The sequence below is a fragment of the Mycteria americana genome, chromosome Z, assembly GCF_035582795.1.
Source record: "Mycteria americana isolate JAX WOST 10 ecotype Jacksonville Zoo and Gardens chromosome Z, USCA_MyAme_1.0, whole genome shotgun sequence".
NCBI lineage: Eukaryota > Metazoa > Chordata > Aves > Ciconiiformes > Ciconiidae > Mycteria > Mycteria americana.
In genome coordinates this window covers 2,329,898-2,343,631 of record NC_134396.1, presented here as the reverse complement: position 1 = coordinate 2,343,631, position 13,734 = coordinate 2,329,898, and the positions used below count along the sequence as shown (strand labels likewise).

The 13,734-nt window shown below is 62.8% G+C and overlaps 6 protein-coding genes across 18 annotated transcripts in view; 1 reads left to right on the top strand and 5 right to left on the bottom strand.

The window, feature by feature from the left end:
• The window catches only part of UBE2R2 (ubiquitin conjugating enzyme E2 R2), a 262,560-nt gene that overhangs the window by 142,528 nt on the left and 106,298 nt on the right, over positions 1-13,734 (bottom strand). The gene's annotated exons all lie outside the window — the stretch shown is intronic.
• The window catches only part of UBAP2 (ubiquitin associated protein 2), a 236,801-nt gene that overhangs the window by 175,083 nt on the left and 47,984 nt on the right, over positions 1-13,734 (top strand). The window lies entirely within an intron of this gene.
• LOC142421575 (interferon-like) lies at positions 4,026-4,604 on the bottom strand. The gene has a single exon (XM_075526362.1). The coding sequence runs from the start codon at positions 4,602-4,604 to the stop codon at positions 4,026-4,028; it is 579 nt and encodes a 192-aa protein (XP_075382477.1).
• Positions 7,008-7,586, bottom strand: LOC142421590 (interferon-like). Its single transcript, XM_075526377.1, has one exon. The coding sequence runs from the start codon at positions 7,584-7,586 to the stop codon at positions 7,008-7,010; it is 579 nt and encodes a 192-aa protein (XP_075382492.1).
• On the bottom strand, positions 9,990-10,568 carry LOC142421576 (interferon-like). The gene has a single exon (XM_075526363.1). The coding sequence runs from the start codon at positions 10,566-10,568 to the stop codon at positions 9,990-9,992; it is 579 nt and encodes a 192-aa protein (XP_075382478.1).
• LOC142421578 (interferon-like) lies at positions 12,972-13,550 on the bottom strand. Its single transcript, XM_075526365.1, has one exon. It carries the CDS (start codon positions 13,548-13,550, stop codon positions 12,972-12,974), a length of 579 nt encoding a protein of 192 aa, XP_075382480.1.

Here is a 13,734-nt window from a genome sequence, read left to right as displayed (position 1 = left end):
CTGCCGTGCCTGTCCTTCGTAGAATCGTCGAATGGTTTGGGTTGGGAGGGGCCTTTGAAGGCGGCCTAGTCCAAGGCCCCAGCAGTGAGCAGGGACACCTTTGAGGAGATGGGGTCGCTCAGAGCCCCGTCCAGCCTGCCCTTGAATGTTTCCAGGGATGGGGCATCTACCAGCTCTCTGGGCAACCTGTTGCGGTGTTTCACCACCCTCATGGTAAACAACGTCTTCCCTATATTGAGTCTGAATCTGCCCTCTTTTAGTTTAAAACCGCTAGCCCTCGTCCTGTCGCTGCAGGCCCTGTTAAAAAGTCTGTCCCCGTCTTCCTTCTCGGCCCCCTTTTAAGTGCTGGGAGGCCGCAAGAAGGTCTCCCCGCAGCCTTGTCTTCTGCAGGCTGAGCAACGCCGACTCTCTCAGCCTTTCCTCGTAGGAGAGGCGTTCCAAGCCGCCCCTGATGGCTTTTGTGGCCCTCCTCGGGAGCCGCTCCGAGAGGTCCGTGTCGTCCTCGTCCTGAGGGCTCGTCGGTCGGCCTAAAGCGGGATGGAAGGTGTGAAATGCTGAGGAGGCGAGGGCCGAAGAGGTGATTGTGATGACGATGGCTAAACCCTGGCAGAGGTTTTGCGGAGAGGTTGAGGAAAGTGCCTCCTTGGGGAGGTGCCCAAGAGAAGAGCGGGCAGAGGCTCCGCAGAGCCCTGTTTGGAGCAGGGCTTGGAGTAGGTGTTGCGTGGCGGTGGCTTCCCCCCACCCCAAAGGCGCGTTCCTGTGCTCCTGAGACAAGAGGCGCTGGCAAGCTTTTTGCAAGAGGTCTTTATTTTCTGTCGAGTAATAAATAGGTGAATAAATAGATAAAACCCGTTGTCAGAATAAATAGAATAAGTCGTATAAATAGAGGAGCAGTCGGTGGAGGCCGAGGGTGCGGGGCCGTTCTTGCAGCGGCTCTTGCCGTGGGTCAGGGGAGGCGGGAGAGCAGCGGTGGGGGTGGGGCGGCGGCCCAGAAGCGGTGGTGGGGGTGCGCGGGGCCGAGGGGGTCGGTCGGGGTCGTTGGGCTAGTTGCGCATGGCGCGGGTGAGGTTGTGGAGGTGTTGGAAGCAGACGCGAGCTTCGAGGCGGACGTGGTCCCAGGCGCAGGCGCTGTGGTTGTGGGTGTGGAGGAAGTCCTGGATGTGCCTGAAGTATTTGTTGATGCTGAGCAGCAGGTTGCGGGGCCCGTGGCCTTGCGAGAGCGTGCCGTTGGCTGGCAGGCATCGCTGGAGCTGCTGGACGTGGTGCTGGAGGCTGTTGAGGAGGTGGTGGCGTGCCTGGGCGTCCCAGTGTGGGGGCGTGCTGGGGCTGCTGAGGGTGGCGAAGAGGTGCTGGAGGATGCGTAGGGCGGTGGCAGCGGCTTGCTGCGGGTGGTTGGTGTGGAGGAGGGTGTCGGGGAAGGGGAAGGGCGCGTGCTGGTGGTGGCAGGGCTGTGGCGGGCTGGGAGCCATGGCCTGGAGGAGCTGGAGGCTGTCCCAGGGGAAGGTGGCGTCGCGGGGACGCAGGTGGTGGCAGGCGAGGGTGGTGGCGAGAGCCGTCAGGAGGAGCAGGAGCGCTGGGGCGCCGTGCCGCAGGCGGGGCTGTGGGGATGCGGGCGCAGGCATGGTGGGGCTGTGGGTGGTGCTGGGCAGGAGCCTGGTCAGGCTGGGTGGTGGTGCGGATGGGCGCTGTGCTTGGGGTGCTGCCGGGCGGCCGGCTTTATGTGGTGCCACGGCTTTCCCTTCCTCGCTTTCCGATTGCTGCGAGTTTCCGGCTGTGGTTTTCAGTTCTGGCTGGTGGCTGTGGTGGTCTTGGGGAAGTGCGTTGTTGGGGTGGCCGTGCGTGTGGAGGGCGGTGGCGGTGCTTTGCTGGTGGTGTGTTGGGGGGAGGTTGGCTGTAGCGGTTGAGTGGGGGATGCGAAAGCGCTGGGGCAGAGAGCCCTTGGGGGCAGCTGTGGCGGGGAGGTGCGTTAGGGTTTCCCGGTTGCCTGCAGGGCGAGCTGCGGTGCCTCTTTTCTGCAGCTGAAGTTTCCCTTCCTGCCCAAGTGTCTTTTCCGTGTGTAATGCCCTGGTGTTGGTTGTGGTCGGTTTTCCTTTCGCTTGCGGCTCGCCGTTGTTTTCATGCGAGCTGGTCTTGTCTTTTCTTTTCGTGTTGGGAAGGGTTGTGGAGTGATGTCACTTGTCAGAGGCTGGGGAGTCCCCTCCTGGAGCGAGGGCCTGGGGGTGTCGGTGGCTTGCGAGGAGGTGGCTCTGGGTGTAGGCGCTTGAGCACCGGACGTGTTCCCGGCTGGAGCTGCCCCAGCTCCTCCCGTGCGCGAAGCTGATGGGAACGGGGAGGAAAGGCTTGAGGAAAAAGGCAGAGGAAGAAGGGAAGAGTCTTGCTGCTGCTCCTGCTGCCTGCGTTGGGTCCCTGGCTGTGGTGCCATGCGCGCGCCCCTGTCCGTCGCAGGGGTCTTGTTGCGTTTTCTCTGCCTGCTTGCGTGAGGTGGCTGGAGAGCAAAGAGGGAAAGGTCGCGCGTAAGGGAAGGGTGTTGCGTTTGGGGTGGCCTGAGCCCCTAGAGGAGGGCTGTCCAGGAGTCCTCTGGAGGGGGAGCTGAGCCAGCTGATCTAGCTGTAGAGCTGTGGCGGGAGGAGGAGGTGGAGGTTGCACGCCCCCGTGTTTTCTCAAAGCTTTTGGAGCAGGGGAAAGGTGTGTGTGGTGGCGGGTGCGGCGGTCTGGGAGCCGTGGCGTTGTCGGGCAACGTTGTGTTGGTGGGCGCTGTGCTTGGGGTGCTGGCACGTGCACGATGATTTGGCGTCCCTAGGTGCCGTCGCTGCGGGAGGTGGGCTGCTGTTGGAGGTCCGTGGCTGGACCTTGTCCGCGTTGCGGTAGAGTGGTTTGTGGTGCTGCTGCGAAAGGTGTTTTGAAGCAGCGCGACGGGAGAGTTGTCGTGAGAAGTGCCTGAAGGGGCAAGAGTAGCGGAACTCGGCCTAACGAAAGCGATCTCTGCCGTGCCTGTCCTTCGTAGAATCGTCGAATGGTTTGGGTTGGGAGGGGCCTTTGAAGGCGGCCTAGTCCAAGGCCCCAGCAGTGAGCAGGGACACCTTTGAGGAGATGGGGTCGCTCAGAGCCCCGTCCAGCCTGCCCTTGAATGTTTCCAGGGATGGGGCATCTACCAGCTCTCTGGGCAACCTGTTGCGGTGTTTCACCACCCTCATGGTAAACAACGTCTTCCCTATATTGAGTCTGAATCTGCCCTCTTTTAGTTTAAAACCGCTAGCCCTCGTCCTGTCGCTGCAGGCCCTGTTAAAAAGTCTGTCCCCGTCTTCCTTCTCGGCCCCCTTTTAAGTGCTGGGAGGCCGCAAGAAGGTCTCCCCGCAGCCTTGTCTTCTGCAGGCTGAGCAACGCCGACTCTCTCAGCCTTTCCTCGTAGGAGAGGCGTTCCAAGCCGCCCCTGATGGCTTTTGTGGCCCTCCTCGGGAGCCGCTCCGAGAGGTCCGTGTCGTCCTCGTCCTGAGGGCTCGTCGGTCGGCCTAAAGCGGGATGGAAGGTGTGAAATGCTGAGGAGGCGAGGGCCGAAGAGGTGATTGTGATGACGATGGCTAAACCCTGGCAGAGGTTTTGCGGAGAGGTTGAGGAAAGTGCCTCCTTGGGGAGGTGCCCAAGAGAAGAGCGGGCAGAGGCTCCGCAGAGCCCTGTTTGGAGCAGGGCTTGGAGTAGGTGTTGCGTGGCGGTGGCTTCCCCCCACCCCAAAGGCGCGTTCCTGTGCTCCTGAGACAAGAGGCGCTGGCAAGCTTTTTGCAAGAGGTCTTTATTTTCTGTCGAGTAATAAATAGGTGAATAAATAGATAAAACCCGTTGTCAGAATAAATAGAATAAGTCGTATAAATAGAGGAGCAGTCGGTGGAGGCCGAGGGTGCGGGGCCGTTCTTGCAGCGGCTCTTGCCGTGGGTCAGGGGAGGCGGGAGAGCAGCGGTGGGGGTGGGGCGGCGGCCCAGAAGCGGTGGTGGGGGTGCGCGGGGCCGAGGGGGTCGGTCGGGGTCGTTGGGCTAGTTGCGCATGGCGCGGGTGAGGTTGTGGAGGTGTTGGAAGCAGACGCGAGCTTCGAGGCGGACGTGGTCCCAGGCGCAGGCGCTGTGGTTGTGGGTGTGGAGGAAGTCCTGGATGTGCCTGAAGTATTTGTTGATGCTGAGCAGCAGGTTGCGGGGCCCGTGGCCTTGCGAGAGCGTGCCGTTGGCTGGCAGGCATCGCTGGAGCTGCTGGACGTGGTGCTGGAGGCTGTTGAGGAGGTGGTGGCGTGCCTGGGCGTCCCAGTGTGGGGGCGTGCTGGGGCTGCTGAGGGTGGCGAAGAGGTGCTGGAGGATGCGTAGGGCGGTGGCAGCGGCTTGCTGCGGGTGGTTGGTGTGGAGGAGGGTGTCGGGGAAGGGGAAGGGCGCGTGCTGGTGGTGGCAGGGCTGTGGCGGGCTGGGAGCCATGGCCTGGAGGAGCTGGAGGCTGTCCCAGGGGAAGGTGGCGTCGCGGGGACGCAGGTGGTGGCAGGCGAGGGTGGTGGCGAGAGCCGTCAGGAGGAGCAGGAGCGCCGGGGCGCCGTGCCGCAGGCGGGGCTGTGGGGATGCGGGCGCAGGCATGGTGGGGCTGTGGGTGGTGCTGGGCAGGAGCCTGGTCAGGCTGGGTGGTGGTGCGGATGGGCGCTGTGCTTGGGGTGCTGCCGGGCGGCCGGCTTTATGTGGTGCCACGGCTTTCCCTTCCTCGCTTTCCGATTGCTGCGAGTTTCCGGCTGTGGTTTTCAGTTCTGGCTGGTGGCTGTGGTGGTCTTGGGGAAGTGCGTTGTTGGGGTGGCCGTGCGTGTGGAGGGCGGTGGCGGTGCTTTGCTGGTGGTGTGTTGGGGGGAGGTTGGCTGTAGCGGTTGAGTGGGGGATGCGAAAGCGCTGGGGCAGAGAGCCCTTGGGGGCAGCTGTGGCGGGGAGGTGCGTTAGGGTTTCCCGGTTGCCTGCAGGGCGAGCTGCGGTGCCTCTTTTCTGCAGCTGAAGTTTCCCTTCCTGCCCAAGTGTCTTTTCCGTGTGTAATGCCCTGGTGTTGGTTGTGGTCGGTTTTCCTTTCGCTTGCGGCTCGCCGTTGTTTTCATGCGAGCTGGTCTTGTCTTTTCTTTTCGTGTTGGGAAGGGTTGTGGAGTGATGTCACTTGTCAGAGGCTGGGGAGTCCCCTCCTGGAGCGAGGGCCTGGGGGTGTCGGTGGCTTGCGAGGAGGTGGCTCTGGGTGTAGGCGCTTGAGCACCGGACGTGTTCCCGGCTGGAGCTGCCCCAGCTCCTCCCGTGCGCGAAGCTGATGGGAACGGGGAGGAAAGGCTTGAGGAAAAAGGCAGAGGAAGAAGGGAAGAGTCTTGCTGCTGCTCCTGCTGCCTGCGTTGGGTCCCTGGCTGTGGTGCCATGCGCGCGCCCCTGTCCGTCGCAGGGGTCTTGTTGCGTTTTCTCTGCCTGCTTGCGTGAGGTGGCTGGAGAGCAAAGAGGGAAAGGTCGCGCGTAAGGGAAGGGTGTTGCGTTTGGGGTGGCCTGAGCCCCTAGAGGAGGGCTGTCCAGGAGTCCTCTGGAGGGGGAGCTGAGCCAGCTGATCTAGCTGTAGAGCTGTGGCGGGAGGAGGAGGTGGAGGTTGCACGCCCCCGTGTTTTCTCAAAGCTTTTGGAGCAGGGGAAAGGTGTGTGTGGTGGCGGGTGCGGCGGTCTGGGAGCCGTGGCGTTGTCGGGCAACGTTGTGTTGGTGGGCGCTGTGCTTGGGGTGCTGGCACGTGCACGATGATTTGGCGTCCCTAGGTGCCGTCGCTGCGGGAGGTGGGCTGCTGTTGGAGGTCCGTGGCTGGACCTTGTCCGCGTTGCGGTAGAGTGGTTTGTGGTGCTGCTGCGAAAGGTGTTTTGAAGCAGCGCGACGGGAGAGTTGTCGTGAGAAGTGCCTGAAGGGGCAAGAGTAGCGGAACTCGGCCTAACGAAAGCGATCTCTGCCGTGCCTGTCCTTCGTAGAATCGTCGAATGGTTTGGGTTGGGAGGGGCCTTTGAAGGCGGCCTAGTCCAAGGCCCCAGCAGTGAGCAGGGACACCTTTGAGGAGATGGGGTCGCTCAGAGCCCCGTCCAGCCTGCCCTTGAATGTTTCCAGGGATGGGGCATCTACCAGCTCTCTGGGCAACCTGTTGCGGTGTTTCACCACCCTCATGGTAAACAACGTCTTCCCTATATTGAGTCTGAATCTGCCCTCTTTTAGTTTAAAACCGCTAGCCCTCGTCCTGTCGCTGCAGGCCCTGTTAAAAAGTCTGTCCCCGTCTTCCTTCTCGGCCCCCTTTTAAGTGCTGGGAGGCCGCAAGAAGGTCTCCCCGCAGCCTTGTCTTCTGCAGGCTGAGCAACGCCGACTCTCTCAGCCTTTCCTCGTAGGAGAGGCGTTCCAAGCCGCCCCTGATGGCTTTTGTGGCCCTCCTCGGGAGCCGCTCCGAGAGGTCCGTGTCGTCCTCGTCCTGAGGGCTCGTCGGTCGGCCTAAAGCGGGATGGAAGGTGTGAAATGCTGAGGAGGCGAGGGCCGAAGAGGTGATTGTGATGACGATGGCTAAACCCTGGCAGAGGTTTTGCGGAGAGGTTGAGGAAAGTGCCTCCTTGGGGAGGTGCCCAAGAGAAGAGCGGGCAGAGGCTCCGCAGAGCCCTGTTTGGAGCAGGGCTTGGAGTAGGTGTTGCGTGGCGGTGGCTTCCCCCCACCCCAAAGGCGCGTTCCTGTGCTCCTGAGACAAGAGGCGCTGGCAAGCTTTTTGCAAGAGGTCTTTATTTTCTGTCGAGTAATAAATAGGTGAATAAATAGATAAAACCCGTTGTCAGAATAAATAGAATAAGTCGTATAAATAGAGGAGCAGTCGGTGGAGGCCGAGGGTGCGGGGCCGTTCTTGCAGCGGCTCTTGCCGTGGGTCAGGGGAGGCGGGAGAGCAGCGGTGGGGGTGGGGCGGCGGCCCAGAAGCGGTGGTGGGGGTGCGCGGGGCCGAGGGGGTCGGTCGGGGTCGTTGGGCTAGTTGCGCATGGCGCGGGTGAGGTTGTGGAGGTGTTGGAAGCAGACGCGAGCTTCGAGGCGGACGTGGTCCCAGGCGCAGGCGCTGTGGTTGTGGGTGTGGAGGAAGTCCTGGATGTGCCTGAAGTATTTGTTGATGCTGAGCAGCAGGTTGCGGGGCCCGTGGCCTTGCGAGAGCGTGCCGTTGGCTGGCAGGCATCGCTGGAGCTGCTGGACGTGGTGCTGGAGGCTGTTGAGGAGGTGGTGGCGTGCCTGGGCGTCCCAGTGTGGGGGCGTGCTGGGGCTGCTGAGGGTGGCGAAGAGGTGCTGGAGGATGCGTAGGGCGGTGGCAGCGGCTTGCTGCGGGTGGTTGGTGTGGAGGAGGGTGTCGGGGAAGGGGAAGGGCGCGTGCTGGTGGTGGCAGGGCTGTGGCGGGCTGGGAGCCATGGCCTGGAGGAGCTGGAGGCTGTCCCAGGGGAAGGTGGCGTCGCGGGGACGCAGGTGGTGGCAGGCGAGGGTGGTGGCGAGAGCCGTCAGGAGGAGCAGGAGCGCCGGGGCGCCGTGCCGCAGGCGGGGCTGTGGGGATGCGGGCGCAGCCATGGTGGGGCTGTGGGTGGTGCTGGGCAGGAGCCTGGTCAGGCTGGGTGGTGGTGCGGATGGGCGCTGTGCTTGGGGTGCTGCCGGGCGGCCGGCTTTATGTGGTGCCACGGCTTTCCCTTCCTCGCTTTCCGATTGCTGCGAGTTTCCGGCTGTGGTTTTCAGTTCTGGCTGGTGGCTGTGGTGGTCTTGGGGAAGTGCGTTGTTGGGGTGGCCGTGCGTGTGGAGGGCGGTGGCGGTGCTTTGCTGGTGGTGTGTTGGGGGGAGGTTGGCTGTAGCGGTTGAGTGGGGGATGCGAAAGCGCTGGGGCAGAGAGCCCTTGGGGGCAGCTGTGGCGGGGAGGTGCGTTAGGGTTTCCCGGTTGCCTGCAGGGCGAGCTGCGGTGCCTCTTTTCTGCAGCTGAAGTTTCCCTTCCTGCCCAAGTGTCTTTTCCGTGTGTAATGCCCTGGTGTTGGTTGTGGTCGGTTTTCCTTTCGCTTGCGGCTCGCCGTTGTTTTCATGCGAGCTGGTCTTGTCTTTTCTTTTCGTGTTGGGAAGGGTTGTGGAGTGATGTCACTTGTCAGAGGCTGGGGAGTCCCCTCCTGGAGCGAGGGCCTGGGGGTGTCGGTGGCTTGCGAGGAGGTGGCTCTGGGTGTAGGCGCTTGAGCACCGGACGTGTTCCCGGCTGGAGCTGCCCCAGCTCCTCCCGTGCGCGAAGCTGATGGGAACGGGGAGGAAAGGCTTGAGGAAAAAGGCAGAGGAAGAAGGGAAGAGTCTTGCTGCTGCTCCTGCTGCCTGCGTTGGGTCCCTGGCTGTGGTGCCATGCGCGCGCCCCTGTCCGTCGCAGGGGTCTTGTTGCGTTTTCTCTGCCTGCTTGCGTGAGGTGGCTGGAGAGCAAAGAGGGAAAGGTCGCGCGTAAGGGAAGGGTGTTGCGTTTGGGGTGGCCTGAGCCCCTAGAGGAGGGCTGTCCAGGAGTCCTCTGGAGGGGGAGCTGAGCCAGCTGATCTAGCTGTAGAGCTGTGGCGGGAGGAGGAGGTGGAGGTTGCACGCCCCCGTGTTTTCTCAAAGCTTTTGGAGCAGGGGAAAGGTGTGTGTGGTGGCGGGTGCGGCGGTCTGGGAGCCGTGGCGTTGTCGGGCAACGTTGTGTTGGTGGGCGCTGTGCTTGGGGTGCTGGCACGTGCACGATGATTTGGCGTCCCTAGGTGCCGTCGCTGCGGGAGGTGGGCTGCTGTTGGAGGTCCGTGGCTGGACCTTGTCCGCGTTGCGGTAGAGTGGTTTGTGGTGCTGCTGCGAAAGGTGTTTTGAAGCAGCGCGACGGGAGAGTTGTCGTGAGAAGTGCCTGAAGGGGCAAGAGTAGCGGAACTCGGCCTAACGAAAGCGATCTCTGCCGTGCCTGTCCTTCGTAGAATCGTCGAATGGTTTGGGTTGGGAGGGGCCTTTGAAGGCGGCCTAGTCCAAGGCCCCAGCAGTGAGCAGGGACACCTTTGAGGAGATGGGGTCGCTCAGAGCCCCGTCCAGCCTGCCCTTGAATGTTTCCAGGGATGGGGCATCTACCAGCTCTCTGGGCAACCTGTTGCGGTGTTTCACCACCCTCATGGTAAACAACGTCTTCCCTATATTGAGTCTGAATCTGCCCTCTTTTAGTTTAAAACCGCTAGCCCTCGTCCTGTCGCTGCAGGCCCTGTTAAAAAGTCTGTCCCCGTCTTCCTTCTCGGCCCCCTTTTAAGTGCTGGGAGGCCGCAAGAAGGTCTCCCCGCAGCCTTGTCTTCTGCAGGCTGAGCAACGCCGACTCTCTCAGCCTTTCCTCGTAGGAGAGGCGTTCCAAGCCGCCCCTGATGGCTTTTGTGGCCCTCCTCGGGAGCCGCTCCGAGAGGTCCGTGTCGTCCTCGTCCTGAGGGCTCGTCGGTCGGCCTAAAGCGGGATGGAAGGTGTGAAATGCTGAGGAGGCGAGGGCCGAAGAGGTGATTGTGATGACGATGGCTAAACCCTGGCAGAGGTTTTGCGGAGAGGTTGAGGAAAGTGCCTCCTTGGGGAGGTGCCCAAGAGAAGAGCGGGCAGAGGCTCCGCAGAGCCCTGTTTGGAGCAGGGCTTGGAGTAGGTGTTGCGTGGCGGTGGCTTCCCCCCACCCCAAAGGCGCGTTCCTGTGCTCCTGAGACAAGAGGCGCTGGCAAGCTTTTTGCAAGAGGTCTTTATTTTCTGTCGAGTAATAAATAGGTGAATAAATAGATAAAACCCGTTGTCAGAATAAATAGAATAAGTCGTATAAATAGAGGAGCAGTCGGTGGAGGCCGAGGGTGCGGGGCCGTTCTTGCAGCGGCTCTTGCCGTGGGTCAGGGGAGGCGGGAGAGCAGCGGTGGGGGTGGGGCGGCGGCCCAGAAGCGGTGGTGGGGGTGCGCGGGGCCGAGGGGGTCGGTCGGGGTCGTTGGGCTAGTTGCGCATGGCGCGGGTGAGGTTGTGGAGGTGTTGGAAGCAGACGCGAGCTTCGAGGCGGACGTGGTCCCAGGCGCAGGCGCTGTGGTTGTGGGTGTGGAGGAAGTCCTGGATGTGCCTGAAGTATTTGTTGATGCTGAGCAGCAGGTTGCGGGGCCCGTGGCCTTGCGAGAGCGTGCCGTTGGCTGGCAGGCATCGCTGGAGCTGCTGGACGTGGTGCTGGAGGCTGTTGAGGAGGTGGTGGCGTGCCTGGGCGTCCCAGTGTGGGGGCGTGCTGGGGCTGCTGAGGGTGGCGAAGAGGTGCTGGAGGATGCGTAGGGCGGTGGCAGCGGCTTGCTGCGGGTGGTTGGTGTGGAGGAGGGTGTCGGGGAAGGGGAAGGGCGCGTGCTGGTGGTGGCAGGGCTGTGGCGGGCTGGGAGCCATGGCCTGGAGGAGCTGGAGGCTGTCCCAGGGGAAGGTGGCGTCGCGGGGACGCAGGTGGTGGCAGGCGAGGGTGGTGGCGAGAGCCGTCAGGAGGAGCAGGAGCGCTGGGGCGCCGTGCCGCAGGCGGGGCTGTGGGGATGCGGGCGCAGGCATGGTGGGGCTGTGGGTGGTGCTGGGCAGGAGCCTGGTCAGGCTGGGTGGTGGTGCGGATGGGCGCTGTGCTTGGGGTGCTGCCGGGCGGCCGGCTTTATGTGGTGCCACGGCTTTCCCTTCCTCGCTTTCCGATTGCTGCGAGTTTCCGGCTGTGGTTTTCAGTTCTGGCTGGTGGCTGTGGTGGTCTTGGGGAAGTGCGTTGTTGGGGTGGCCGTGCGTGTGGAGGGCGGTGGCGGTGCTTTGCTGGTGGTGTGTTGGGGGGAGGTTGGCTGTAGCGGTTGAGTGGGGGATGCGAAAGCGCTGGGGCAGAGAGCCCTTGGGGGCAGCTGTGGCGGGGAGGTGCGTTAGGGTTTCCCGGTTGCCTGCAGGGCGAGCTGCGGTGCCTCTTTTCTGCAGCTGAAGTTTCCCTTCCTGCCCAAGTGTCTTTTCCGTGTGTAATGCCCTGGTGTTGGTTGTGGTCGGTTTTCCTTTCGCTTGCGGCTCGCCGTTGTTTTCATGCGAGCTGGTCTTGTCTTTTCTTTTCGTGTTGGGAAGGGTTGTGGAGTGATGTCACTTGTCAGAGGCTGGGGAGTCCCCTCCTGGAGCGAGGGCCTGGGGGTGTCGGTGGCTTGCGAGGAGGTGGCTCTGGGTGTAGGCGCTTGAGCACCGGACGTGTTCCCGGCTGGAGCTGCCCCAGCTCCTCCCGTGCGCGAAGCTGATGGGAACGGGGAGGAAAGGCTTGAGGAAAAAGGCAGAGGAAGAAGGGAAGAGTCTTGCTGCTGCTCCTGCTGCCTGCGTTGGGTCCCTGGCTGTGGTGCCATGCGCGCGCCCCTGTCCGTCGCAGGGGTCTTGTTGCGTTTTCTCTGCCTGCTTGCGTGAGGTGGCTGGAGAGCAAAGAGGGAAAGGTCGCGCGTAAGGGAAGGGTGTTGCGTTTGGGGTGGCCTGAGCCCCTAGAGGAGGGCTGTCCAGGAGTCCTCTGGAGGGGGAGCTGAGCCAGCTGATCTAGCTGTAGAGCTGTGGCGGGAGGAGGAGGTGGAGGTTGCACGCCCCCGTGTTTTCTCAAAGCTTTTGGAGCAGGGGAAAGGTGTGTGTGGTGGCGGGTGCGGCGGTCTGGGAGCCGTGGCGTTGTCGGGCAACGTTGTGTTGGTGGGCGCTGTGCTTGGGGTGCTGGCACGTGCACGATGATTTGGCGTCCCTAGGTGCCGTCGCTGCGGGAGGTGGGCTGCTGTTGGAGGTCCGTGGCTGGACCTTGTCCGCGTTGCGGTAGAGTGGTTTGTGGTGCTGCTGCGAAAGGTGTTTTGAAGCAGCGCGACGGGAGAGTTGTCGTGAGAAGTGCCTGAAGGGGCAAGAGTAGCGGAACTCGGCCTAACGAAAGCGATCTCTGCCGTGCCTGTCCTTCGTAGAATCGTCGAATGGTTTGGGTTGGGAGGGGCCTTTGAAGGCGGCCTAGTCCAAGGCCCCAGCAGTGAGCAGGGACACCTTTGAGGAGATGGGGTCGCTCAGAGCCCCGTCCAGCCTGCCCTTGAATGTTTCCAGGGATGGGGCATCTACCAGCTCTCTGGGCAACCTGTTGCGGTGTTTCACCACCCTCATGGTAAACAACGTCTTCCCTATATTGAGTCTGAATCTGCCCTCTTTTAGTTTAAAACCGCTAGCCCTCGTCCTGTCGCTGCAGGCCCTGTTAAAAAGTCTGTCCCCGTCTTCCTTCTCGGCCCCCTTTTAAGTGCTGGGAGGCCGCAAGAAGGTCTCCCCGCAGCCTTGTCTTCTGCAGGCTGAGCAACGCCGACTCTCTCAGCCTTTCCTCGTAGGAGAGGCGTTCCAAGCCGCCCCTGATGGCTTTTGTGGCCCTCCTCGGGAGCCGCTCCGAGAGGTCCGTGTCGTCCTCGTCCTGAGGGCTCGTCGGTCGGCCTAAAGCGGGATGGAAGGTGTGAAATGCTGAGGAGGCGAGGGCCGAAGAGGTGATTGTGATGACGATGGCTAAACCCTGGCAGAGGTTTTGCGGAGAGGTTGAGGAAAGTGCCTCCTTGGGGAGGTGCCCAAGAGAAGAGCGGGCAGAGGCTCCGCAGAGCCCTGTTTGGAGCAGGGCTTGGAGTAGGTGTTGCGTGGCGGTGGCTTCCCCCCACCCCAAAGGCGCGTTCCTGTGCTCCTGAGACAAGAGGCGCTGGCAAGCTTTTTGCAAGAGGTCTTTATTTTCTGTCGAGTAATAAATAGGTGAATAAATAGATAAAACCCGTTGTCAGAATAAATAGAATAAGTCGTATAAATAGAGGAGCAGTCGGTGGAGGCCGAGGGTGCGGGGCCGTTCTTGCAGCGGCTCTTGCCGTGGGTCAGGGGAGGCGGGAGAGCAGCGGTGGGGGTGGGGCGGCGGCCCAGAAGCGGTGGTGGGGGTGCGCGGGGCCGAGGGGGTCGGTCGGGGTCGTTGGGCTAGTTGCGCATGGCGCGGGTGAGGTTGTGGAGGTGTTGGAAGCAGACGCGAGCTTCGAGGCGGACGTGGTCCCAGGCGCAGGCGCTGTGGTTGTGGGTGTGGAGGAAGTCCTGGATGTGCCTGAAGTATTTGTTGATGCTGAGCAGCAGGTTGCGGGGCCCGTGGCCTTGCAAGAGCGTGCCGTTGGCTGGCAGGCATCGCTGGAGCTGCTGGACGTGGTGCTGGAGGCTGTTGAGGAGGTGGTGGCGTGCCTGGGCGTCCCAGTGTGGGGGCGTGCTGGGGCTGCTGAGGGTGGCGAAGAGGTGCTGGAGGATGCGTAGGGCGGTGGCAGCGGCTTGCTGCGGGTGGTTGGTGTGGAGGAGGGTGTCGGGGAAGGGGAAGGGCGCGTGCTGGTGGTGGCAGGGCTGTGGCGGGCTGGGAGCCATGGCCTGGAGGAGCTGGAGGCTGTCCCAGGGGAAGGTGGCGTCGCGGGGACGCAGGTGGTGGCAGGCGAGGGTGGTGGCGAGAGCCGTCAGGAGGAGCAGGAGCGCCGGGGCGCCGTGCCGCAGGCGGGGCTGTGGGGATGCGGGCGCAGGCATGGTGGGGCTGTGGGTGGTGCTGGGCAGGAGCCTGGTCAGGCTGGGTGGTGGTGCGGATGGGCGCTGTGCTTGGGGTGCTGCCGGGTGGCCGGCTTTATGTGGTGCCACGGCTTTCCCTTCCTCGCTTTCCGATTGCTGCGAGTTTCCGGCTGTGGTTTTCAGTTCTGGCTGGTGGCTGTGGTGG

Excerpts from the sequence above, each read along its gene's own strand:
- LOC142421575 (XM_075526362.1), bottom strand. The coding sequence starts at position 4,604 with ATGCCTGCGCCCGCATCCCCACAGCCCCGCCTGCGGCACGGCGCCCCG.
- LOC142421590 (XM_075526377.1), bottom strand. The coding sequence starts at position 7,586 with ATGGCTGCGCCCGCATCCCCACAGCCCCGCCTGCGGCACGGCGCCCCG.
- LOC142421576 (XM_075526363.1), bottom strand. The coding sequence starts at position 10,568 with ATGCCTGCGCCCGCATCCCCACAGCCCCGCCTGCGGCACGGCGCCCCA.
- LOC142421578 (XM_075526365.1), bottom strand. The coding sequence starts at position 13,550 with ATGCCTGCGCCCGCATCCCCACAGCCCCGCCTGCGGCACGGCGCCCCG.